Here is a 26,014-nt window from a genome sequence, read left to right on the forward strand (position 1 = left end):
TCCAAGTTACGAAATTAATCTTGCATAATTGTGTACAAGTTTTTGAATAAAAATTTATTTGATGCATCTTTTGCAACGGTATACACGAAAACAACCAAAAATAAGAACAAAAAGTTTTAGAAAATGATTCAACTTATTGTTATATGTTAAATACTTAGCTGTAAGGGTTGAGATCCTCGACTTTTAAAACGTTGTACTAATAGGATGAAATTCGTGAATTTGGTTCAAATAATCTAAAACATAATGCTTATATTGAAGCAAGCTAAAAATAGAAATTAAATTGTTATGAGTACTATAGTAATTAATTATTTGTGAAATTAATCTCGCCTAATTGTGAACAAACTTTAAATTGAAAATTATTTGATGCAACTTTTGTAACAGTATACACAGATACAATAAAAAAGTACGAACGAAAAGTTTTAGGCTACTGATTCAGCCAAATTGTTAGCACATTCAGCCGTGAAATTCGTTTAAATAATTTAAAATATAAGGTTCAATGCTTATTTTGAAGCAAGCTAAAGTTTTGCAACTAATTTAATATATAAATAGTACTATAGTTATATCATTTATAAAATTAATTTTGCCTAATTGTGTTTATATTTTTAAATGAAAAATATTTGATGTCTCTTTTGCACGGTATACACGGATATAACAAAAAAGAACGGGAAAATTTTAGGGAGATGATTAAAATCTATTATTAACTGTTTTAAATGCAAAGTACTATGTGATATATTTTAAAACATTGTATAATAGAATTTGTGAATTTTGTTAACATAATTTTAAATGTAAAGTTTAATGCTTATTTTGAAGCAAGATAAAGTTTATTAACTAATTTAATATAAGTACTATAGTTTAGTAATTATTTATAAAGTTAATTTCTTCTAATTGTGTACAAATTTTCAAATGAAAATTATTTGATGCCTCTTTTGTAAGATATACACGGATATGTACTCCATATAATATTATAAGTAAAATTCTACTACAAAATTTATAAATTCTTATGATGATTTCATATATTGATATATTCTTCACCTATTTTTTTAACCGGATATTGTTTGGCTACCCACCATGAAATACGACGTCGTGAAGCATCACCAGTTGCATGCCATGTACCGTGAGGGCAGCCTCAGGTACTGTGACGTTTAACCCAAAAAGATGTGAGGGAAGCCGACACTGTGTACACACGCATCAGCCAATGGCATGACGCCGTGGACCCAGCCTTCCATCCTACAGCTGTGACTTTATCAGAACCCCTCACCCGCTAAATCCACTCTCCTCTCAGCTCAAATTTCCAAACACAAACAAATGGAGTAAATAAATAAATTCATTATTTTCATTAATTACTGAAAAATCGAATTACTCCCTATTAATTTATTATCTCTACTCTTCATCTATAAATCCGCCATTATTACTGTCATCTTCTAGAGCTACTTTCTCTCACTACAATCCCCCATGAAAACTCCTTCTTCCTTCTAAAACCGAAGCTCTACTCACTCACCATGGTCTCCATAGGCGATTCACACTCCAATCCGAACATCAATGCTCGCTTCAACTACAACCAAGCGAGGCCTTACTATTACTACACTCCGCCGCCGTCCTCCGCTAAGATAAGCCGCTCCATGGGGCGATCCATGCGCACAATTCGCTCCACCATCTTCAACACCGATCAATCCGTTCCGGTGTGTGATAAATCGCCTAATTTATCTGAGAATCTCACCGACTCCGTTATCGACCTGCGACTCGGCGAGCTTGCTAGTAAATCCTCTACCGATTCGAAGAGCCCTTCCTCGGAGGATTTCGACGATATGCTAGACATATCTCACGCGTTCAGCGATTTCTCGGCGTGCTCCAGCGATATCTCCGGCGAGCTTCAGCGCCTCGCGAGTGTGCCGGATCCGGCTGTTGATGAGGTCACGAGCTCTGAGCATGAGCAGGAGCCTTGCTACGGATTTCTACAGAGAGAGACGTTTTCGACGGAGATTATCGAGAGCATCTCGCCGGAGGATCTCCAACCAACGGTCAAGCTCTGCGTCGACGGGTTGCAGTCTTCTTCAATTGCGGTGAAGAGGTCTGCGGCGGCCAAATTGCGGTTATTGGCGAAGAATCGCGCTGATAATCGGGTTTTAATCGGGGAATCCGGCGCGGTGCCTGCTCTAATTCCGCTTCTCAATTGCTCTGACCCTACCGCGCAGGAACACGCGGTGACTGCGCTGCTTAATCTCTCCCTCCACGACGGCAACAAGAGCGTGATAACCAGAGCCGGCGCTGTGAAATCCCTAATTTATGTTTTGAAAACAGGCACCGAGGTGTCGAAGCAGAACGCGGCTTGCGCGCTGCTGAGTCTGGCTCTGGTTGACGAGTACAAGCTCTCGATTGGAGCTTGTGGCGCGATACCGCCGCTGGTTGCGCTGCTGATAAACGGCTCGGTCAGAGGGAAAAAGGACGCGCTCACGACGCTGTACAAGCTGTGCTCTGTTCCGTTGAATAAGGAGAGAGCGGTGAGCGCCGGTGTGGTCAGGCCGCTAGTGGGGCTGGTGGCTGAACAGGGGACTGGATTGGCGGAGAAGGCGATGGTGGTTTTGAGCAGCTTGGCGGGGATTGAGGTAGGGCAAGAGGCGATCATTGAAGAAGACGGGATTCCGGCGTTGGTGGAGTCAATTGAGGATGGGAGCAACAAAGGGAAGGAGTTTGCAGTGCTGACTCTTCTCCAGCTTTGCGCCGAGAGTGTTAGAAACAGGGGTTTGCTTGTCAGAGAAGGAGGCATTCCGCCGTTGGTGGCGCTGTCGCAGAATGGGACGGCTAAAGCTAAGCATAAGGTTAGTTGATTTTTCTGTTCATGATTTCTACATTTGAAACTTGGTTAGATCACTGTTTTCTTGAATAATTTTGCTATAATTTCAAACATAATTGCCCTAACATTTGTTTTACTATACTTAGATAGTTAGATTACTCCCAAATCCTTTTGAAGGTGTAATTTATTGTGTCAAATACTGCTACAAAATAATCCTAATTATTGAGAATGATTCTGAAAGCGAGGGGACATAGATGATAATGCAAGTTGCATGTATTATGTCGATGATGTTTGAACTTATGATAAAAAGGGAGATCCACTTGCTCTTAATAATTGCACTTTGTCATAATCTTTCTCTCCAAATGATCAGTGGCTTGATATTGATGTTTTGATGCTGCTAATCTTGATTGTTTTGGATTTATATAATTGCATCACTGATGGTCTAGGCATCTTATTTTTGCATTATTTAGAGGATCAATAACTGCTCAAATGTTGCTTTTGTTGCTCAGCTACACTTTGCGTGTATTTATATTAAAAGCTGCAATTTTTCTCCACAAATGTCGTCATCATCCAGTTGTAACTGACTTGGTCTTAATTTTTTCAGGCTGAAAGGCTTCTTGGGTACTTAAGAGAACAAAGACATGAAGCTTCTTCTTCAAGTCCATAGAAGGGGGAGAGGTATAAAAGATGATTTATTATTGTACTATGATTTCTTGATAGCTTGCTGTTGGCTGTATATAGCAAGTGTTTTCTTGGACTTGTACAGAGAGTGCTCGAGTAATTTGAGGTTTTTGAAGGGGAAAAAACTCTAGAAAAAAAAGAGAAAAATTAAGAGGCTACTAGTTAGTGATAAGAAGCTGACCTCAGTAGTAGTATTCTGTGTTTGTTTGACTGGTTCTTTTCTAGGGAGGTCTTTGCCCTGATCGGGTGATCCCTTCCTTTTCTAACTCCCGCCGTTTTGTATTTTTTGTTTGAGGGGAGAAGCTGTTTCTTAGCTTGTGTAGTGAGAATTCAGGTCATCATCCTTGGTTTTGTTGGGTGAACGTAGTCTTGTTCGGATATAGTGTTAGTAGTTTGTTATGATATCCCAGTGTTGTATTTTTGGGGGCTTCGTTTTATATATATGTGGGATAGAATGCTATTATATCTCGGTGCCCATTAGTTTTGCTGCTTGCTCTGTATTGATGTGAATAATATCTTGAATACAAGATTCTTTAGCTTGCCAAGTTGCACTAGTTAGTGTTTCTTTCGCTTTCACCTGAGTGTTAAAAGTGGTGTTGAATCTAATTTGGAGATGGAAATGTATGGAAGAGTGGTGTGGAGTAGGATTGAAACATAAGTATGGAGGTGTGGCTGAAGCTTTGGTGTAAAGTTGCTCCACCACCTAGTGTGTGAAGGGCCTACCACTCCACAACATGCAATTGTAGTACAATTTTAACCATGATAGGTCCAGCCAACCAGCCACTGAACCCACACACAGATTATGTAGTTTGGTGGTGAATCTCTCTCTCTCTCTCTATGGACTCTTTTTCTTTTTTCTTGATCTTGTTATTATGGCCTTAGCTGGCAGAGCTGGTATATTTTGTCTTGCTGTTTGGACAGCCATTTTTGTATTCCTAGGCAGTTTCTTTTTGGGATATTGGTAGAAAAATCATAAAATTTGGGCGACTTCAGGTATTTTCCACGAATTTTAAATATGGTATTAAAAATTTGAATATGGTGTCAATTTCTCATGGCGGGTCATTCTTCAAATTTGACAGATCTACGAGACATTTTTTATTATTATACACCGTGTTCAAGAATTAGGGAGTTGAATCGACGTCATTTTATTTATAACTCAGACTATGTAACGCCCCGTTTTTCTAAACCTAATTTGTGAACCATAAATTACTTGTTTTAATGATATTATTTTTTTTACGAAGTCCGTGAATTAATTGTTGGTGGATTAATTGTTGTTGGACTAGATACTGTGAAATAATGACTGTGCGAATTTAATTAATTCCTGTCCGTGAGAAATATTTATTGGACTCAATTCCGGGTTGGATCCGATAAATTAAATAAATATTATAAAATTCAGTCAGTGATAAATAAATTGTGGACTGTATAATTTAAAGAAAATACAAAAAATACCGTGAATTAAATCAAAACAAATTCTCTTCCTATTGACTTGGTCACCAAGTCAAATTTAATTAGAGATTTTATAAAGATTAACCTCCTCCGTGAAAAGATATTCATCCTCCGTAATCTACAAATAAAATACCAAATAAATACAATTAAATCAAAAATAAAAAAAATATAGAAATCAAGAAAACCTCCCTCCTCAATACACGAAAAAACGTTCCCCTCACCCCCAAAATCTCTCCATATCTTTAAACCACCCCTCCATGTATTTTAAATCCCCTAACTCAGTTATTTCCTACTCTGCTCGTTCGCTGCAACAAAGAAAACCAAGCTATTCTTCTCAATCAAATTCAAGGTAACACAATACACAGAATTTCCCCCTCCCGTTATTCTACAATGCTTTGGAAATTAACTCATTCACTCTTCCTGTCAGAAACCGAGAACTAAAGCAAGGGGGTCCCGGCTTCGTTCAGTTACAATATGCAAATTGAAGGTATACCCTTCTTCCACCCAATTCCCCTCCAAATCCATATCTGTGCATCTCATGAAAAAAATAATAAACGAAACAAAACGATAATTTGAACAATCTAAATAAAAGATTCAAGCTTCAATTCATGAATTCAAATCAAGAACTTATCATCGAGGTTTCGGGGTTGTGCGGGGCTGTTCGGGTTGGAATCGGGACTGTTTCGGGGTGGTTTCAGGGCTGCACGACCACAGACGGAGCGGCGGCAGCAGCAGCCTGACCCGGCGGTATCAGCCGGCAACAGCGGCGGCGAGCTGGGGCAGCTGGAGCAGCGACGACTACGGAGGCGAAGCCGGGGCTGGCGTCGCAGCTTCTCGCTGCGGCGCGACGGCGGGCAGCGACAGCAGCGGCATCCCCCGGCTGAGCAGCAACGGCGACGACGGAGCAGCGGCGACGCGATTCCGGTGAGCAGCGGCCGGCAACGGTGGAAGGCGACGGCGAATCGGACGACGGCGACGGAGATTTTTGAACTCCCGATTTGGGCGAGAGAGAAGAGAAGAGAAGAGAGAAGAGAGAAGAGGGAGGGAGAGTGTTTGACGTGGGGGGTGTGTTTTTCTTCTTTTGGCCTTTGGTAATTGGGCCTCATTAATTAGAAGTGGGTGGAATTATTAAATTGATGGGCTTCTTTTAATTGTTGGGTTTAATTTGTAATTGGAGATATAAGGTGATGAAATAATTAAGTTTTGGGCCGATAATTAATTGAGGCGAACTATTTAAATAAATCTGTGAATTGATAATTAAATTAATTGTGGGGAATTATTTAATTAATTCCGGAATATTTCAACGAATGAATAATTATATCCTAAGTCCAAAATAAATATAGTTCGAGGGAAAGTGGTTGCGTTAATTTAATTACACACTTTTATAATTTAGGGGATTTTATTTCGATATCATTAAGAAAATACGAGGAGCCAACGGAGGAAATTGGGGGCGTAAGCGACCGTCGAACAACTGAAAACCGAGATAAATCGAGATAAAAGACTTGCTTTGGAGGCATGCATATTTATTTATTTATTTGAAAAGTGTGTTGATATATATATATTATCAAAATGTTAAAGGTGAATCATTGCAAGTGAATCGTGATACCAAGGGGAAGAAAGTACTTGAGGATTAAGCAGTCGAGGTGGGCTTTCTTTTAAATAAGGACAGCGTCCTAAATATTTTATCGATGGAAATGAAACTGTATTTATCATGCCGTGATTTGTGTTTTAACGTGCCTATCTGATATGGCTATGTGCCATTGTTATATAAATCGAATTCGGCTCCTTGTAGGGCCGCAAACCCTACTTGGACTAGTGTACACCTATGGTAGATCGTGTGCTAGCGTACGGGCTGTCCGGTCTAGTGGCTTGGTTTGTGGCCACATTCCAAGTCATGTATTGGCAGATATGGCTAACGTCTATGGGAAAATGACTGATCAGTCGACTTTTACAATGGGAAATGATTTTGAGTGCCTCGGGCCTTTCTAAAGCTAAACCCCGGTGGTTACTTATGTATGGCATGATAAATAATACTTTTATTGAAAATGTTTTCGGCGTGAGCCCACTGAGTATATTTTATAGTACTCAGCCCTGCATGTGTTTTCCCTATGTGCAGGTTGAGCGGCGACAAGGATGTGGTGGTGTTGAGCAAGTGAATTTAAGATTATAATTGTCTTTGAACCTTGAGTGTTATTGTGTCTTCACACATGACGTCACTCTTTCTCTTGGTCGTTTCCGCTGTGACGTTTCGTTTATTTATGTTTTATTTGGGGCCGACAACTTTAATTGTTAGGATAATGGATATTTTGAATTTCTTGTTGGATAATATCAAACTCTTGGTTATTTATTGGGATATGAATTGTGGTCCAACTTGTGTTGAAACCCTAATTCTTTTCGTCCGTTTCATTAAATTCTTTTCATCACAATCGCCCGTATTTAATAACCCTAAAGGGCGGTCGTGACAGACTAAGTCATATAGATTTCACGACTAGTCACGTAGAATCAAAGCCTACCAAATTTTTTTATTCGGGTGAGTCAGGGAATATTATATACATTCAAAATTTTGTGGTCACCTTCTATATCACTTTCAAGTTTATGAAAAATACCATAATTCATTCGAAATTTATGATGTTTAAATCTAATATCCCTTTATATTTTAGCTGTTCCATCTGCATGGTGTGGGTGTAGGTAGGAGGGGTGGAATATATTATGGGAGTTTTGGGCTTTAGATATTTAACTTTATATCCTGGGTTTGAACCTGTCATGTAATAATCATTAATCATTTCCTGTTGTAGATACTGAATAACCGGCCCAGTATGTAACTGTATTTGTGATCTCATTAAATTTGTGATTGTACTGTACATTTAGCTCACATAACTTTAGTTAATAACGCTCGGCTCGACCATATGTTGATATTAATTATAAACAATACAGGTCTCTATGTCTATGCCTAGCAATTTATTCATAATCAACTTCATTTAAATTGGGCCCAAAATTCTAACTTTCACTCAGAACTTCGGCCCACTCCATATGGCCTTTGTGGTCAAGTCGAGGTTCGAACACTCCAATTAAGAATTTTTTTTGAGATTTTTTACTATTTATAAAATGTTAAATGAACTCTAAATATCAAAGGCTCTTAGATCTAAGTTATTCCATTGGGTTCTTGTTCTTGATCACTCGGATATTAACGAAATGCTGGCCAATTGAAACTGCATAAGAAACCAGTAATTTTTTAAAAAAAGAAGGGAAATAAAATCTTCATAATAGAAAAATGAAAAGAACTGAGTGTGTGAAATGTGTTGTACAATTTTGTAGTAAGTTACAATAAGATATATGCGTCCATAACATCATATGTACATACTCTAAGTCTAACACATGCCAATTGGGTCATCTTTAAATGGTGATAAATTTTGGAGATGAATTTGGAAATTACAGTGTGTCCACATTTTTGTGCTAGGGCTTAAATGCCCCCCACCCCCCTACAAATTTTTTATTTTTAAAATTTAGTAGTGTAATTTTCTTGGAACAAAAAATCAAGTACGGAGATTTTCAAGAAAATTAATTCAAAATTTTCACAAAGCATTGAATGATAAATCAATTTGTTACAGACTTATAGCTATCTCAATAGTATGCATACGTTGTTACAAAAAAAGTCACATACACATACTTAAAATATATATTATCTATATTATTCTCTCTTTTACTTTACCATTTCTCCACTTTAACTATTTATTACCATTTTTACAAAACAGAGTGCTCAAAAGTAATTGGGACTGCTAAAGCGGGACGGAGAGAGTATTTTGCAGTTATTTATTACTCCCTTCTCCAAATTTTGAAGTAGATTGGACCCAAAAATACTTTACCTTAAGCCTCTAAACAAGAAAGTTTTCTCATCTACTCATGGACCACATTCCCTCCCCCAAGGACATATAATATCGTATTCTTTTCTTCAAACTTTGGTAGATATATATTCAATTTATTTTTCCACTTTACTTATTTATTGAATGCCCCCACTCTATTGTTGCTGGTAGTTGAACAAATCCATCTTTTTTCAATGTGTTTTGTTATTTTTATTGATTAATTCGAGGCGAATCTATTGTCATATACTGTCTACATTGTATAGAAACCTTTAATTTCTTTAGAACTATGAATTTTAAGCATATAAAACACTAGGTTCTTGTGATAATGTGATTTGTATAAGAAATTTGATGTGTGATGATTACCAGGATGGGAATGGATATAAAAAATTTAAGTTTAAATAATTCCATGTGCCAAACAAAAAATGGGTCATTTTAGATCCGACATAAAACCTTAACTATGATACAACATGTAAGTCGACTGCACTTTAATTTCATATAATACCTCATTTTTTATAATAATGCATGTGTTTGTATATGGAGTATATATTAATTAAAACAATATACCACATAAACACTTATTTTATAAAATTTCTATATCCTTAGCCATTTTGACTTTCGATAGTAATTCATTGATACTTTATTATAGACTTAAATTAAAACAATATACCACCGCATAACACTTGGTATTTTATTTTCTAGATCCTTAGCAATTTTGACTTTTGATATTATTCATGATAGTACTTTATTATTGACTTTTGATAGTAATTCATTGGGAATTTATTATTGAAAAGGATAATTCATTGTTACTTTGACAGAAGCTATAAGGCTAAAATCGAATAGGCATAAGTTGGGAAGAAAAAAAACGTGAAGGTGGACCACAATTTTCTTGTATTGGGCTGTGCACATAGTAAAGTCGAACCATTAAATTGTACTATAAAATTTGCTTCAAATGTCACAATAAGAATAATTAGGGGTGGGTTAGCTTGAACTAGCCATATTGGTATGAACGGTTATAATTGTGCAAACTTTTTTTTATAAATAAGGATATTGGAGTTTAATATCATGAAATTTTCAAAATTTTATTTTTTTTCTCATAAACTTTAAATTTGATATATAATATCATAAATTTAAATAGTTACTGATTTTTCCACCAACAACAAAATCTGACTACATTTCATTTGTTATTACATCACATAAGATATGATTACTACCGAAAAATGATAGAAATGTGATTACAATGTCTAAAAACAGAATCGAAAATATTCAACAACTATATGCCAAGTTCAAAGTTCGTGAAAAAAATCAGTTTTAAAAAATTTCATAATATTAGATGCCAATATCCAATTAAATATAAAGTATAAATGATTAAATGGACATAATTTCTTAGTTTAGTACACTTGATTATATATATATATATATATATATATATATATAGGGTCTTGTTAAGTTGAGATTTTTTAGCTTAATTGAGAATTGAGATGCATTTTCAGCCACTCATTTTGAAATGTCAACTGCAAGTAGATTATGTCAACTAAGGGGTATTATCGTCATTTCATTTCAATAGCCAGAATATCAAATGTCAACAACTCGTATTAAAATGTCAACAACTAAAAAAAATTTAATTTTTTTAATTTTTTTTAATTTTTTTTAATTTTTTTTAAATTTTCGCTCGATGTCAACTACTGAGACATTATGTCAACTATGATGTGTAGTCTGCACATCAAATGTCAATAGCTCTGCACATCAAATGTCAATAGCTTATAATTGACATTATATATGTGTAGTTGACATGAATTGTATATGTAGTTGACATTATATGTGTGTAGTTGACATGAATTGTATATGTAGTTGACATTACATGTGTGTAGTTGACATGAATTATATATGTAGTTGACAAAAAAAAATAAATAAATAAAAAAAATAAAAAAATAAAAAATCGAAAAAAAAATAAATTTTTTAAAAAAATAAAAAAAATATTTATTAAATAAAATATATGATGAAATTACAAATATGCCCTTTCACAATTAATTAATGTAAAAATATTTTCCATGTGGCAAATTCTGGACCACTCATTTAATAAAAATGAGTGGCTTATAATGCATCTCAATTCTCAATTAGGCTAAAAAATCTCAATTGATCATAACCCTATATATATATATATATATATATATATAGGGTCTTTATCAGAATATTTTTGCTTCCCACTTCGGTCAATTAGCAATAATTTTTCTGTGGACTTCCGGAAATCTGTTTCATGTAGCTTGGCAAGGAAATTTTGAATCATGGGTACAAGACCCTTTACACGTAAGACCTATTGCTCATGCAATTTGGGATCCTCATTTTGGTCAACCGGCCGTGGAGGCTTTTACTAGAGGGGGTGCTTTTGGCCCAGTGAATATCGCGTATTCTGGTGTTTATCAGTGGTGGTATACAATCGGTTTACGCACTAATGAAGATCTTTATACCGGAGCTCTTTTTCTATTATTTCTTTCTGCCATATCCTTAATAGCAGGTTGGCTGCACTTACAACCGAAATGGAAACCGAGTGTTTCGTGGTTCAAAAATGCTGAATCTCGTCTGAATCATCATTTGTCAGGACTCTTCGGCGTAAGTTCCTTGGCTTGGACAGGACATTTAGTACATGTCGCTATTCCTGGATCCAGAGGGGAGTCCGTTCGATGGAATAATTTCTTAGATGTATTACCGCATCCCCAAGGGTTAGGCCCACTTTTTTCAGGTCAGTGGAATCTTTATGCTCAAAACCCTGATTCAAGTAGTCATTTATTTGGGACCTCCCAAGGAGCAGGAACTGCCATTCTAACTCTTCTTGGAGGATTTCATCCACAAACACAAAGTTTGTGGTTGACTGATATGGCTCATCATCATTTGGCTATTGCATTTATTTTTCTTGTTGCTGGTCATATGTATAGAACTAATTTCGGGATTGGACACAGTATCAAGGATCTTTTAGATGCACATATTCCTCCAGGAGGACGGCTGGGGCGTGGGCATAAGGGTCTTTATGATACAATCAACAATTCGCTTCATTTTCAATTAGGCCTTGCTCTAGCTTCTTTAGGGGTTATTACCTCCTTGGTAGCGCAACACATGTACTCTTTACCTGCTTATGCATTCATAGCACAAGACTTTACTACTCAAGCTGCATTATATACCCATCACCAATATATCGCAGGATTCATCATGACAGGGGCTTTTGCCCATGGAGCTATCTTTTTCATTAGAGATTACAACCCAGAGCAAAACGAAGATAATGTATTGGCAAGAATGTTAGACCATAAGGAAGCTATCATATCTCATTTAAGTTGGGCCAGCCTCTTTTTGGGATTCCATACCTTGGGACTTTATGTTCATAATGATGTCATGCTTGCTTTTGGTACTCCGGAAAAGCAAATTTTGATCGAACCCATATTTGCTCAATGGATACAATCGGCTCATGGGAAAACTTCATATGGGTTCGATGTACTTTTATCTTCAACCAGCGGCCCGGCATTCAACGCGGGTCGAAGCATCTGGTTGCCCGGTTGGTTAAATGCTATTAATGAGAATACTAATTCATTATTCTTAACAATAGGGCCCGGAGACTTTTTAGTCCATCATGCTATTGCTCTGGGTTTACATACAACTACATTGATCTTAGTAAAAGGTGCTTTAGATGCACGGGGTTCCAAGTTAATGCCAGATAAAAAGGATTTCGGTTATAGTTTTCCATGCGATGGCCCTGGCCGAGGGGGTACTTGTGACATTTCGGCATGGGACGCATTTTATTTAGCAGTTTTTTGGATGTTAAATACTATTGGATGGGTTACTTTTTATTGGCATTGGAAGCATATCACATTATGGCAGGGTAACGTTTCACAATTTAATGAATCTTCCACTTATTTGATGGGCTGGCTAAGAGATTATTTATGGTTAAACTCTTCACAACTTATCAATGGATATAACCCTTTTGGTATGAATAGTTTATCGGTCTGGGCATGGATGTTCTTATTTGGACATCTTGTTTGGGCTACTGGATTTATGTTCTTAATCTCCTGGCGGGGATATTGGCAAGAATTGATTGAAACTTTAGCATGGGCTCATGAACGCACACCTTTGGCGAATTTGATTCGATGGAGAGATAAACCCGTGGCGCTTTCTATTGTGCAAGCAAGATTGGTTGGATTAGCCCATTTTTCTGTAGGTTATATATTCACTTATGCAGCTTTCTTGATTGCCTCTACGTCGGGAAAATTTGGCTAATTTTTGAATGTGTTATATTCGCGATAATCTCATTTTTTTCGACGGAGAGAAGGCCTGCCTTCTTATATTTCTACATCTAGGATTCGACTTGTATCATGGATACTAATAGGACCTGAACCATTATGGCAAGGAAAAGTTTGATTCAGAGGGAGAAGAAGAGGCAAAAATTGGAACAGAAATATCATTTGATTCGTCGATCCTCAAAAAAAGAAATAAGTAAAGTTCCGTCATTAAGTGACAAATGGGAAATTTATGGAAAATATATATATATATATATATATATATATATATATAGGGTCTTGTTAGGTTGAGATTTTTTAGCTTAATTGAGAATTGAGATGCATTTTCAGCCACTCATTTTGAAATGTCAACTACAAGTAGATTATATCAACTAAGGGTATTATCGTCATTTCATTTCAATAGCCAGAATATCAAATGTCAACAACTCGTATTAAAATGTCAACAACTAAAAAAAATTTATATTTTTATTTTTTTTAAAAAATTTTAATTTTTTTTTAATTTTTTTAATTTTCACGCGATGTCAACTACGATGTGTAGCCTGCACATCAAATGTCAATAGCCCTGCACATCAAATGTCAATAGCCCTGCACATCAAATGTCAACAGCTTATAGTTGACATTATATGTGTATAGGTGATATGAATCATATATGTAGTTGACATTATATATGTGCAGTTGACATGAATTGTATATGTAGTTGACATTATATGTGTGTAGTTGACATGAATTGTATATGTAGTTGACAAAAAAATAAAAATAATAAAAAAATAAAAAATCGAAAAAAAAATTTAATTTTTTTTAAAAAAATAAAAAAATATTTATTAAATAAAATGTATGATGAAATTACCATTCTGCCCTTTCACAATTAATTAATGTAAAAATATTTTCCATGTGGTAAATTCTGGACCACTCATTTAATAAAAATGAGTGGCTAATAATGCATCTCAATTCTCAATTAGGCTAAAAAATCTCAATTGATCACAACCCTATATATATATATATATATATATATATATATATATATATATATATATATATATATATATATATATATATATATATATTGTTGAGTAATTCCACTCCTTAAGTTATTACTTAGAAGATTAACGGCTTACTATTTGAATTATATTTTATAGTTGATCCCAAACCTTTTCTCTATCTTCTTAAGAAATAGTGTTCATTGGGATAATTGTCATTTTAATCAAAACTTTTGTTAATTTTTGGTTAATGCCATAATTTTTATAATTGGAATGTAAAATCATAAATTTTCAATTTTCCGCAATTTGCTTGTGATAGTAAACATCAAAATTAGTATGACAAATTGAATAATACAATAATATATGTGACTTGCTTACCACTTATAGTAAAAGTAAACAGAACTCCTGATCACAAACGTAGTACCAAAATGATAAACCGAGTGAGTATAACGGCAGATCCACATCATTTTAGAATAATAGTATTTGATATATGGGCCCTAATATGCAAATAGGCTTCTAGAGTTGTAGATACACTATTAGTCTTAAGAGTGAACTACATAAATGGTTTGTGACGTTTCTATTTGTGACACTGCAGGTCCCTGATAAAAAAAAATCGCCACAAGACTTTGACCTTAAACATAATCACATATCATGTTTTTGTAGCCAATTTTCGGACCAAAATACCCAAATGCCCATTTCAGTCATATTACCCTTTCTTGAAGGCCTACTCTGCACACAACTGTACTTTTGCAGACATTAGCTCTGCACTTTTATCAAATCAAAGTTGATGTTTCCCTAGGCTGTGTACTGTCCATCTATATTTTAAGTGTTTGAAAATAATTTCTCTTCTCTCACTGTAATTCATCATTCCATTGTCTTTCGTCGTGTGATCCCTACCGGCGTATACTCTGTTGTCAATTCATTCTCTATAGCTGAGCTTCATATCGCAATTTAGGTATTTGGGTCGATTTTTTGGGTGAAATTTGCAGCTGGATTTGGTTGTATTCAATATAGGGTTTATTTGTGTTAGGCTATGTCATGCAATTTTTTGGGATTTCATTTCAAATCAAAGTTGATCTTTCCCAAGCTGTGTACTTCCCTCCATATTTTAAGGGTATGAAATTAATTTCTCTTCTCTCACTTCAATTCATCCTCCCATTTTCTTTCGTTTAATGCGTGTGATCCCTACCGTCGTATACTCATTTTTCAATTCATTCTCTATAGATAAGCTTGAGATCGCAATTTAGGTAACTTGCACTCTGACCGATTTGGGTCGATTTTGTAGTTGAATTTGGGTGGATTTTGCAGCTGAATTTGGTTGTATTCAATTTAGGGTTTATGTGTGTTAGGCTGTGTCGTGTAATTTTTTGAGGATTTCATTTCATAAATAATGACGTATAAGTTTTTAATATGTTTTGGGTTTTAATTTCCAATTCAGGTCCTTGTTGCAATGTCTTCTTCAAGTTCTCAATCGTTTGGGTCAAGTTTCAATTGGGATTGGTCTCGTCTATAGATTGTGAACTGTAATCATGATCTTGAGGCTGAGCTTGTGATATCTAGGACGGCTGCTAATCCTGGTCGACGTTACTATCGTTGTCCAATATGGAAGGAAGATGTTGCAGATTATTCAGTTGGTTTGATGCGGGTCTATCGCCAAGTCAAGACACTTACTTTCAAAGAATCAAACTCGAACGAGACAAGTTTGAAGAACAACTCCGCTGCAAGAATATTGTGGAAGGTGTTCTTGAAGATAAATTGCGCATGAAAAGTGACGAATGTGAAGATTTGAAGTTAAAATTGAGCATGAAGATTGAAGAGTGTGTACGTCTTAATTTAGAAATTGTTAAAACCAAAAAAATGTCCCGAAATATGAAGATTGTAATATTGTTGTTATGCGTTGTAATTATTTTCCTAATGTAATGGTAACACTTTTCTTCTTCAATCAGTAAGAGGAGATTTTTTGGTACTAAACCTTTGAAGTTCCACTGTAAGTATAAGGGGTAAATAAGTGACACTTTAATTATTGTACACGAATGAAGTTTTACAATCACGAATGAAGTTCCCGAATAGTTACATTAAACTAACACTATGAAGTTTTATAATCACGAATGAAGTACGCATCTTTTGGTGAAATACCACCCTACGTACAAAACTTTTTGTTGAATAACACCCGACGTACAAAACTTTTTGTGAAATAGCACCCTACGTACAAAGTTAAAATATGCAGTACTCAATTAATATACGTATAGGTAGATATCAACAAATAAAGCATACACAAAAGTATAGTCATAAAATACAGACAAAACATGCAGTTAACTACAACTACATACAAGAGCCTTCTCATAAAGCATAGACAAAAACATAGTCATAATATTTGATCCCTACCAAGAATAGTATTTAATATCTGAATACAAGGGTCTTCCCATGATGATCCCTAACAAGCATAGTAATATCTGAATAATGTTTGACAAAAAAAGGCTTCAAGACACTAACAAAAACCAACACCATTGTTTAGACTTTTAAGGTTCCTAAATTTGATCACCGCGATTATTCAATCTTGATCCCCGCGACGGCCACAGCGTTGCGGCTGAGTCCTGGTCCGACGTGTGCTAGCCCTTGGACCAGTGGGATTGGTCTACAATAAACAACAAACCGGTCAAATTGACTGGCAATGTTTAGGAAATGAAAAGTGAAAAATTGATCTTGAACACTACATCTTGGTTTGACCTCGTAGACCGACGTGTGCTAGGTCGTTCCCGCCGAGGTAGATTGGTCTGTAACAAACAAACCATTAAAATACAGGCCAACAGGTAGGGAATTCATATAACCGTACCGAATAATACCTCTTCATTTTGAAACACGTTAGACGACTCAGTCCTGTCACTGTCGTCCGTCGTGGGTGGCTCACTGGGCTCACTGGGCTGTGAACTCTGTCCAACTTCGGTTCGAGCATCTACACGGGGATCATTGGTGCATGTTCTCCTGTTATGACCATCTTGTCTGCATCGACGACATCTGAGTACAAAGGTTCGTCGTAGTGACTCAAATCCATCCTCAAGATGACGAACCTGGGGCTATTCACGCCTCTGTTTCTTTGGCCGTCCACGCTGTCGCTTTGTCCTCGGGGGTGCCAATTTAAATCCAACATCAGAAGTCTTGGGCCAATTATCCATCCCATTGATTGGGTACATGACATTCTCGTACAGAATCGACATTGTGGACCGTAAATAATAGCGGGAGGCATAGTCTGATACGTCCTTCTCATTCTTGTTGATTGTAGCGATGGCATGAGTGCACGGGATCCCAGTCAGCTGCCATGATCTGCACGAGCAAGTAAATTCACACATGTTCACTAGCCTGACGGTCCCGACACTTGGTACGAATCCTCTCCGTTCCATGTTAATCTACAGGAAGAATCCCTCACGTACAACTTATCCACAATCTCTTTGATAACAGACGGCAGTGTGTGATCGTATGCCTTGATCCACTGGCCTCTAATCTGAATCCTCTCCATTTGACTCGTCTGGATCTCCTCCAACATGGTAATAATGGCTAACTCTCAAGCAATTGCTATCTTCGAATTAAAGGTATCGCATATATTGTTGAGGATAATATCACAACAAACATGTGAAGAGAAATATGCCTTCACCCATTTTTCTTTTGGAGCAACACCGAGTAGGTATTGATGTGCTTGGGGATATATAATCCGCAATGCATCCATCCGCTCCACATACTGTCCGTGGGTTGTACTCGACGCAAGCTCCCACAATATTTCCTTAAAATTCTCCCCGATGAATCTCTTCTTGAAGTTGTTGTATATGTACTGAACACAGAAGCGATGCTCGCTCGGTGGGAAATCCTCAAAGATGGTTTTGCAAGACTCTTCCAAAATTCATGTAACACAACACCCATATTAGCACATGTATAAGCCACAACACAAACACAAAATCTATAATCACAATCGAACTATTAATCTATAGGTCAAATCACAGCTAAAGTATTATTATCTAAAAATCACAATTACAGTATACACTTTTTACTGAAATCACATTACTCGTACCTTTTGCTGATCAGACATGAAGACGTATCTTGGGGCATTCTCATGTATGTGAAGGTCCTCTGCTAGGTAGCCGAGGAACCATTTCCACTGAGCATAGCTCTCAGCCTCAGTCACCGCCCTCGCAATAGGCCACCAACCATTGTTTGGGTCAATTCCCATGGCTGTCATAAGTTGGCCTCTGTACATACCTCTCAAGAAACATGCATCCAAGAAGATAATTGGACGGCAAAAACACATCCAACCATTTTTCTAAGGCCCGAGGCAACAATAAAACCTCAAGAATCTCGGGCCTACAGCTTCAGGATCCCTGAAGTTCTCGTAGTGTATATGCACACTCGAATCAAGGTGTGTCCATTCCAATTCAGCTTTATAGTCGAACAGTCTCCGGTATTGGAGGCCTGCCTTGCCAAAGATACCTTCTAATGCACTTTCTCTTGCGCGATATGCCTTCTTCCTACCAACTTTCAGCCCGAACTCCTCATCCACACACTGCCGTATAGCTGCCAATGGAATGTGGGGATTCGCTTTGATTTTCTCCATGTAACGCTCAGCTAGCCACTTGGACGTTAGCCATCTCTGATCCAACACTTGCGAGCACGTGTGAGCATGATCTCTCTGCATATTCACTACCACAAAATCGGTATTGTTGTGGGTTTCGATCTTCCTTGTATACACATACCATTCGCATGCCTTGCCTTTACAAATGGCACGAAGTCTCTTGCCATCATTTTTGGATACATGTACACGTCGTCTGGTCATTATCGCGTACTGGCGAATGACCTGATAGAAGAAATTTCAATCCTTAAAAAAATACCAGGCTTCCAAGATGGAAGCTCATTGGTCAGCTTGAATGGAGTGTACTTGATACCCTTTCTACGCAACCCTTCCAAATCCTCTAGATCTTGTAGATCTTCCACTGTTTCTTGCTCGTATAGTGGCTTTGTATCCGACGAGTTCTTTTTTTCCACCACAGGGGAAAACTTTCGCCTCTGCTTGGACCCTCCGCTGCCTTCACCAGTCTGCTGTCCTGACCCTTGTGGTTCGGTCTCTGGCTCCGCACTCCACTGTTGTCCCGCTTCCTGTTTCGGTTGTTGTTTCCGACATAACGACCGTAGTATGAGGTCAAATCTGTTCATCTCGACACATGTTGGCCAACGAGATAAAATGGCCGACCTCGTCAACATCATCATCTTCATTATTTCCCTTATTATGAAGATGACATCCGTCGGGACCATACTCGAAAGAAGGACAATAAACATCATCTTGGACAACTTGTTGGGGTACTTCTCCTACAACTGGTACAGGTTCTTCAGACGCTGCTTCAGTTGGAGCTGACTCTTGCAGATGGGTGTCAGCTTCGGACATGAACAATTCATGGGTAATGTCCTCAACGATCGGAAAGAATTCGTTGTCTACTTGTATGTCCGGCTGTGGTTGACAACCACCGTCCATGACCGGTTGGTACACATCTTCATCTACAAATGCTCCCGCCCTGTCCGAATTTGGTTGGTGAACTACAGATTCAGATTCAGTTGCAGGTTCATCAACATGGACACTTGGACCAATCGGATTGGAATGGTCAACAGATGAAGGTCTAGGTACATCCTACAATACACAAAATCACAAATGAGGTACTAAATCACAAATGAGGTACACAAATGAGGTACACAAAATGTACACAAAATCACAAATGAGGTACTAAATCAATTATGTAAATCACAACTCATTACCTCTGGTACGTGTGCATGGGAGTCTCCTCCTCCAACTTCTCCAACATATCCTCCTCCAACTTCTGCTATAGATTCAACGTGTGGTACTGCTACTGGTACTTCTCCAACTGCAGAGACCGGGGCTTCAGATGGTACTGATTCGGATGATACCGCTTCAAATGCTTTCTCTAAATTTTGACGAGCTACCTCCTCGTCCCTCCTCCTCTGAGAACGATCATCTTCTAAACTCTTTGTAAGATATTCCTCGAACTCAACATCCCTATCATACCAGCCAATCATCAAAGGCTTACTCCGGTGCCCTTGCAACTGATCCCCCTGCCTCATCTTCGTTCTGGGTTTTTGCTTTGCCACATTTGGCTCGGTTTCTTCAATCTCTTCAATAATGACTCCTGGGGGTTTCGACGCCCTGAATCTGAGAAGCTCTTGAGCTTCATCCTTCATTTTTTTCAATATAGCGTCAGCCCGGGTTATCTCCACAACGTAAATGTGAACTAACTTTGTCGTAGTAGCCGCCACTTTGAGGAAATCCTGTAGATGTGTATCCTCAACAATGGGCATCAAAGGGCCGCCTATTAAAACCCCCTCGCAGTCATGACTATACTTTGGATCACAATAATAGAACTCACATATCATCTTCCTATCATACTTCAACTTTAACACCATACTCGAGAGGTCTTTGAGCTGAAAATGGTTTATGTTACAGAAATCGAAGAATTTCAAATACCCACCAACATACTTTTTCTCATCTTTGGTAAAGAAGAATGAACCTCCATGATGGAAAGCAACTGAAAACTTTCCAGGTTCTTCCCCTGTTAAGGAACAATAATCGGACAATCAAAAATCAAACCAAAACATCCAACAAATATTCACAAAAATTCAATTTCCGGAGCCTAAATCACAAACTGAGGATTAAAAATCAATTTCCGAGGACCAAAAAATATTCAAAAAAAATCAATTTCCTAAACCCTAAATTACAAACTGAGGATTAAAAACATAACTTACTATATTCATCTTCTGGGACGAAAAAATCAAACTGAGGATCTCGGATATCCCAGGTTTCTTCTTCCACATCTATGACCTCCGTTGCATGTCTCAGTGGTGGTCGTCGTGGTGGTGGCGATGGCGGGGGTGTGGGTTCCTTTTAACGACGAGACGAATTTCGTGATGACGATGCGCCTGAGGATCCAGTGCGTTTCCGTTGTGACGTCATTCATGCAAGAGATATTTTTACATAGGGGAGCAAATAGAATGAAGAGTGAAAATAAGTTTGTAAAATTTTTAGGCGGGGTGGGAGAGTGGAGAGTGAACTACCTTTTTTGTGAAATTTTTAGGCGGGATGGGAGAGACTGAAGACTGAAAATACTGGTGGTGAAATTTTTGAAATTTATTTGATAAATAACAAATGGAGTATTGTATACGTGGCGTGTATATGTGGTGTAACTGCATACAAACCGCCGCTGACGCACAGACGTCAAACCTGATGGCTGAGGCACAGACGTCAAATCTCGACAGGTTGCAGGCCGCCACTGCCGCATGCAGGCCGCCACTGCAGATTTCCGTTTGATATGACCATAATGCCCTTTTAGGGCTGAAGGGTCTTTTAGTCAGAAAAAACACGATATGTGATTACGTTTAAGGTTAGAATCTTGTGGCGATATTTTTTTTATTAGAGGCCTGCAGTGTCACAAATGGAAACGTCAGAGACTTTTTATGCGGTTCACTCTAGTCTTAAATTGGGCTGCCCAAAGAATGTAGCAAAATATGGGGCGAAATTGGGCTGCCCAAAGAATGTAGCAAAATATGGGGCGACACTGATAATTAATCCCCGTCCCACCTTCAATATATAGCCGAAGATATCAATAGTGATAACCAATTCCCATCCTTTATTTCAATATTTTGTTTTAAGTTTTAACTCACTATTTCGTCGATTGGTGAACTTTGAATTATAATATTGGTTATTTGTATTATTTGGATGTTTTTTAGTAACTTCAAACTAATTATTATAGCAACGAGATGCGTAGTTTAATGACTCTGAATTTTCAACTTATTTATGTTTATAATGACTTATACCTTTCTCGGGTTTTTTTATTAAGATCAAGAAACTATGTACGGAGTTTGAAATTATGTTGAAAAATAGAAGAGATAAATAAAATAGAAAAGAGAAAGTAAAATATGCGATAGACTAAAGTAAGGGTGATTCGATATTTTATTTTTTGTTAAAAAAAGAAATGACTTAATTTAGTTGGGACATTCAAAAAAAAATACGACTCAACTTAGTTGGGACGGAAGGATTATCTGTTTTTATCAGTTTAATATCTGACATGTGGTCCATCGACCCATTTGATATTAAATTTATTTTTTGAGGGGGAAACCAATTAAGATAGCTTGTTACCTGGGCTTTGACGCATGCCTTTGCATACACTATTGCATTGGTTTGGCGCATCCCACCAAAAAAGACTCAAATTGCCAATTTATTACTCTCTCATTTCGTGGTTTATAGTCCCATTTTGATTTGACGCGAGTTTTAAGAAATTGTTTGACTTCGATAAGTAAAAATTGGAAAATGAGTTAGTGGAATGTGAGTCCTATTTTTACTTCTTTCGTCTCATTCTAAGTGGAGCATTTTTATTATGGCATGAGATTTTATGTAGTATTGTTTTGTGAATTAAGTAGAGAGACTAAAGCAAAAGAGAAAGAGAGGGAAAAAAATAGAAAGAGTAAAATGGTTCATTTAGAAGGTAACCGAGAGAGTAATAAAATGTCAATGAAATGAAAAAAAAAATGAAACTTAATCTCGAAACGGCAAAATAAAACTTTAAATTGCGGACAAAGAAGTGTTATTGTTTACTAGGATCACATGGAAATGAGGCGTCACCAGATGTATATTATGACTATATATTTTCCATCCTCCATCAAAATTTTTAGTCCAAATCTCCCAAACACAATCAATCAAATTGGACTTGATTCCGCCATTTATGCCTCTTCCACTCTACTGTTAATCAGCTTCTCTCTCTACTCTATTTTCTTCTTGTCTCTAATCTTCAAACCTAACCCTACTCTTTCCTAAACCCACTACCGTTATACAGTAATTGTTTAATTCGCAAATTATGATTTTTGTCTTCGTTTGATCTGCATTTTGAACGTTTTGCAGGATATAAGATTGAGGGGAGACTGCTGCATTTGTTACTTCCGGTATATTTCAATTTTTAATTTTCCGTCTTCACATTTGGTTATGTTATTTACATTTCAATGCGACAGCTGAAATGTTGAAATGTGATTGGTCTATTTCAATTCTTCTGGAAACGTGTGTTGATAGGATTTTGCTCGAGCTAAGAAGTTGGAAGTGGTAAAATTGTTCATCATCAAACATTTCAGCTAATTGACCTTTGAATTTTTGTGGAAACAAGTTACTTAGTTCAACGAGTGGATTGATGCAAATTGCCTCATGTTACTTTGCTTTATGTTTCAAATATTTAGGATACTAGCTGGTTATTGATGGATTCTGCATCTTCAATCATTTATTTAATGTGGCAGTATATTGTAGAAATTGTGAAGATCTACTTTCTTTTCTATTCTTTTTTGGTGAAAATTCAATTTCTTTGGCTAAGTGTAAGGACATGTAAGTTTTTTTCCTCTTCCACTTTTTATATTTTCTCTGTCACATCCTTGTTTATTTTTAGCTTTTAGACTTTTGGCAGTAAAGGTCGTTTACCTTTCTGTTTGTTGAGTGTGCCTTTTAGATTCCTTTCCTCCTTTTCTTTAATTAATCGATCTGTTCGTGTCAATTTTAAAGTGGTAGAAATTTAGTGCTATAATAGAAGCATTCTAACTGATCAGTTGTCAGTTAGGTGTTCGTCTATAACTAATCAGTTTGTCAGTTAGGTGTTTATCAACCAGAAGAGTTTCATTAGAAGCGGGCTTTGAACTTGGATGCAAGATTAATTGTGATTTCACTCATGGTTGTCGATAATTACTTGTTTCTTTAATGCATCCGTGTTTCTTTTCAGCCAATAACATTCACGAAGGGTTAAGTTTGTTGTCAATAGTAATGAATTATAATACCTTCCACTGGTTTGATTTTAAAGGAAGAGTAGGGATGCAGTAGGGAAATTTTGCATGGAAGAGAGGGCATTTTAAATCTTTGAACAAGTGCTTCACGTGTTTAATATCTTAAAGGAATAGAAATCTCCAAAGAAATAGACTAAGGATTAGAAAAACATATTGCTCTTATTGTAGTCCTTTTCTCTTTGGGTTTGAGCTCAAGGAAGAGGATGAAAGCACAAGGAAGATATTAGATTGAGGGAGGAGTATATGCATTTGGCATATTTGAAGAGGCACCAGGAACAGTGTTTGAAAGAGTTTCAAGTTCTTTTGTAATGACTGTGTGAAATAGGTTTAACTACTTTGTTTTGCCTAAAACTGTTGTATTTTTGGTTTCTAATGCTTTCCTGGTGATGCAGGTGCCTTGACATTCAATTGTTCTCGAAGGGCTAAGCAGAGATCTATGATTTGCCTACAGTAGTGGCTAGTGGAAGAACTGTTATTGAAGGGTGGAGTAGCAAGTGGTTCGCCTTCATCTTTCACATGCTCATATATATTGCAGGCTCCTTCTGTTGGTGCTTGAGTGCTCATCGTCATTATAACCAACCAGTGTCATAATACCATGGACCTTTATGCTCACTTGTCTAGTTTCCAGTTGTAGCTTGGTATTTGTCAAGTTCCATTCATAAGGATCCTGATTTTGTTGATATATGTGCAATAGCAAGATATGGTCATTCGGCTGTGAATAGAGCGTGGAAAGATGGCCAATCCAGACGAGGAACAACCACAATTGCAACAAACACAGCAGACAGAGGACTACCTTTTCAAGATAGTTCTAATTGGTGATTCAGCGGTTGGAAAATCTAACTTGCTTGCAAGATTTGCTCGAGATGAGTTTCACCCTAATTCAAAGTCTACTATTGGGGTAGAATTTCAGACCCAAAAGATGACGATTAATGGAAAGGAAGTGAAGGCACAGATATGGGACACAGCCGGACAGGAGCGGTTTAGGGCCGTGACGTCTGCGTATTACAGAGGCGCAGTCGGAGCACTTCTTGTCTATGACATCAGCAGACGCCTCACTTTTGATAGCGTAGGCAGGTGGCTTAACGAACTTCACAGTAAGCAACCTGACATTTTATTGCTGCATTTCAATTTGTTCATGTGTTGTCGTTATATTGGAATGGACAAAAACTTATGTACATCTGGATGTACGGTGCGTGCCTCATTAGAATGACCGCACTCGTTCTTATATGTTGGTTGATCCGACAACTTACTCTTGCTTGTTACAATGTTTGAATCTGAACAGCTCACTCGGACATGAATGTGGTGACGATATTGGTGGGAAACAAGTCCGATCTGAAAGAGGCTCGGGAGGTGACAACCGCGGAGGGTAGAGCCCTGGCCGAAGCACGGGATCTGTTCTTTATTGAAACGTCGGCTCTGGATTCGTCCAAGGTTAATGCTGCGTTTCAGAAGGTGGTGGAGGAGATCTACAACATTTTAAGTAGGAAAGTGATGCAATCTCAAGAACTCAAAGTGAAGGATCCGGAGTGGATGGGGAATGGGAAAACAGTGGTTTTGAAGGCTGAAGATGAAAACAGGAAGGAAACAGAAGAAGCACAAGCTAAAAAAGGCAGTTGCTGTTCATCATGATTTCCTGCTCATTTTTCTTCAATTCTCAGAGGAAAAGAAATCTATTTTTCTACCAATCTACCATAATCTGTAAATGGCTTGAGATGTGTTAGAAATGATTTCCATCAAGTATTTACCTAATTTGCTTTTCTTCTTCAACTTTGCACTAAACGCTTACCTTTTACAAATCAGACATTCAGGCTATTTATTCTGATAAATGGAAATGGATGCTTCAACTATGAAGGAACAGAAGAACAGAGGGAATATTTATTAACTCCATGCGGAACTGATATTTATCACCAACTCTTACCTCAAATTACCAGTGCTGCTGCCCTCACCACCAACTACCACCGCCCGGAGAAGCCGCTCCCCCATCCACCATCGCCCTCACTATCAGACGTTATATTTTGGAAGGATGGGTGAACAAATCATCCTCGGCTTGAAATGCTTCTTAGCTTGGGAGCTTTTTCGGCCTTCTTCATTACCTGTGACTCTTGTAACAGTTACTCCTCA

General features: G+C 37.3%; 2 protein-coding genes and 1 pseudogene across 3 annotated transcripts; all 3 read left to right on the forward strand.

Annotated features, from left to right (window-relative positions):
• The first annotated feature begins 1,375 nt into the window (after positions 1–1,375).
• Positions 1,376–4,017, forward strand: LOC121777135 (U-box domain-containing protein 4-like). The gene is made up of 2 exons (XM_042174281.1): positions 1,376–2,816; positions 3,396–4,017. The coding sequence occupies exons 1-2, from the start codon at positions 1,500–1,502 to the stop codon at positions 3,456–3,458; spliced, it is 1,380 nt and encodes a 459-aa protein (XP_042030215.1). The 5' UTR covers positions 1,376–1,499; the 3' UTR covers positions 3,459–4,017.
• Positions 4,018–22,086: 18,069 nt separating this feature from the next.
• LOC121778007 lies at positions 22,087–22,272 on the forward strand (annotated as a pseudogene).
• A 417-nt stretch (positions 22,273–22,689) lies between these two features.
• LOC121776426 (ras-related protein RABA5a-like) lies at positions 22,690–25,660 on the forward strand. 2 transcript variants are annotated; one of them, XM_042173602.1, is made up of 4 exons: positions 22,690–23,017; positions 24,286–24,390; positions 24,588–24,987; positions 25,176–25,660. In XM_042173602.1, exons 3-4 carry the CDS (start codon positions 24,627–24,629, stop codon positions 25,520–25,522), a joined length of 708 nt encoding a protein of 235 aa, XP_042029536.1. In that variant the 5' UTR covers positions 22,690–23,017; positions 24,286–24,390; positions 24,588–24,626; the 3' UTR covers positions 25,523–25,660. The 2 variants fall into 2 exon arrangements, with proteins under 2 accessions (XP_042029536.1, XP_042029535.1); XM_042173601.1 differs by lacking the exon at positions 22,690–23,017 and adding an exon at positions 23,182–24,198 and having other exon boundaries at positions 24,286–24,987.
• Positions 25,661–26,014: the final 354 nt, after the last annotated feature.

This window comes from Salvia splendens, chromosome 18 (assembly GCF_004379255.2).
Source record: "Salvia splendens isolate huo1 chromosome 18, SspV2, whole genome shotgun sequence".
Classification (NCBI taxonomy): domain Eukaryota; kingdom Viridiplantae; phylum Streptophyta; class Magnoliopsida; order Lamiales; family Lamiaceae; genus Salvia; species Salvia splendens.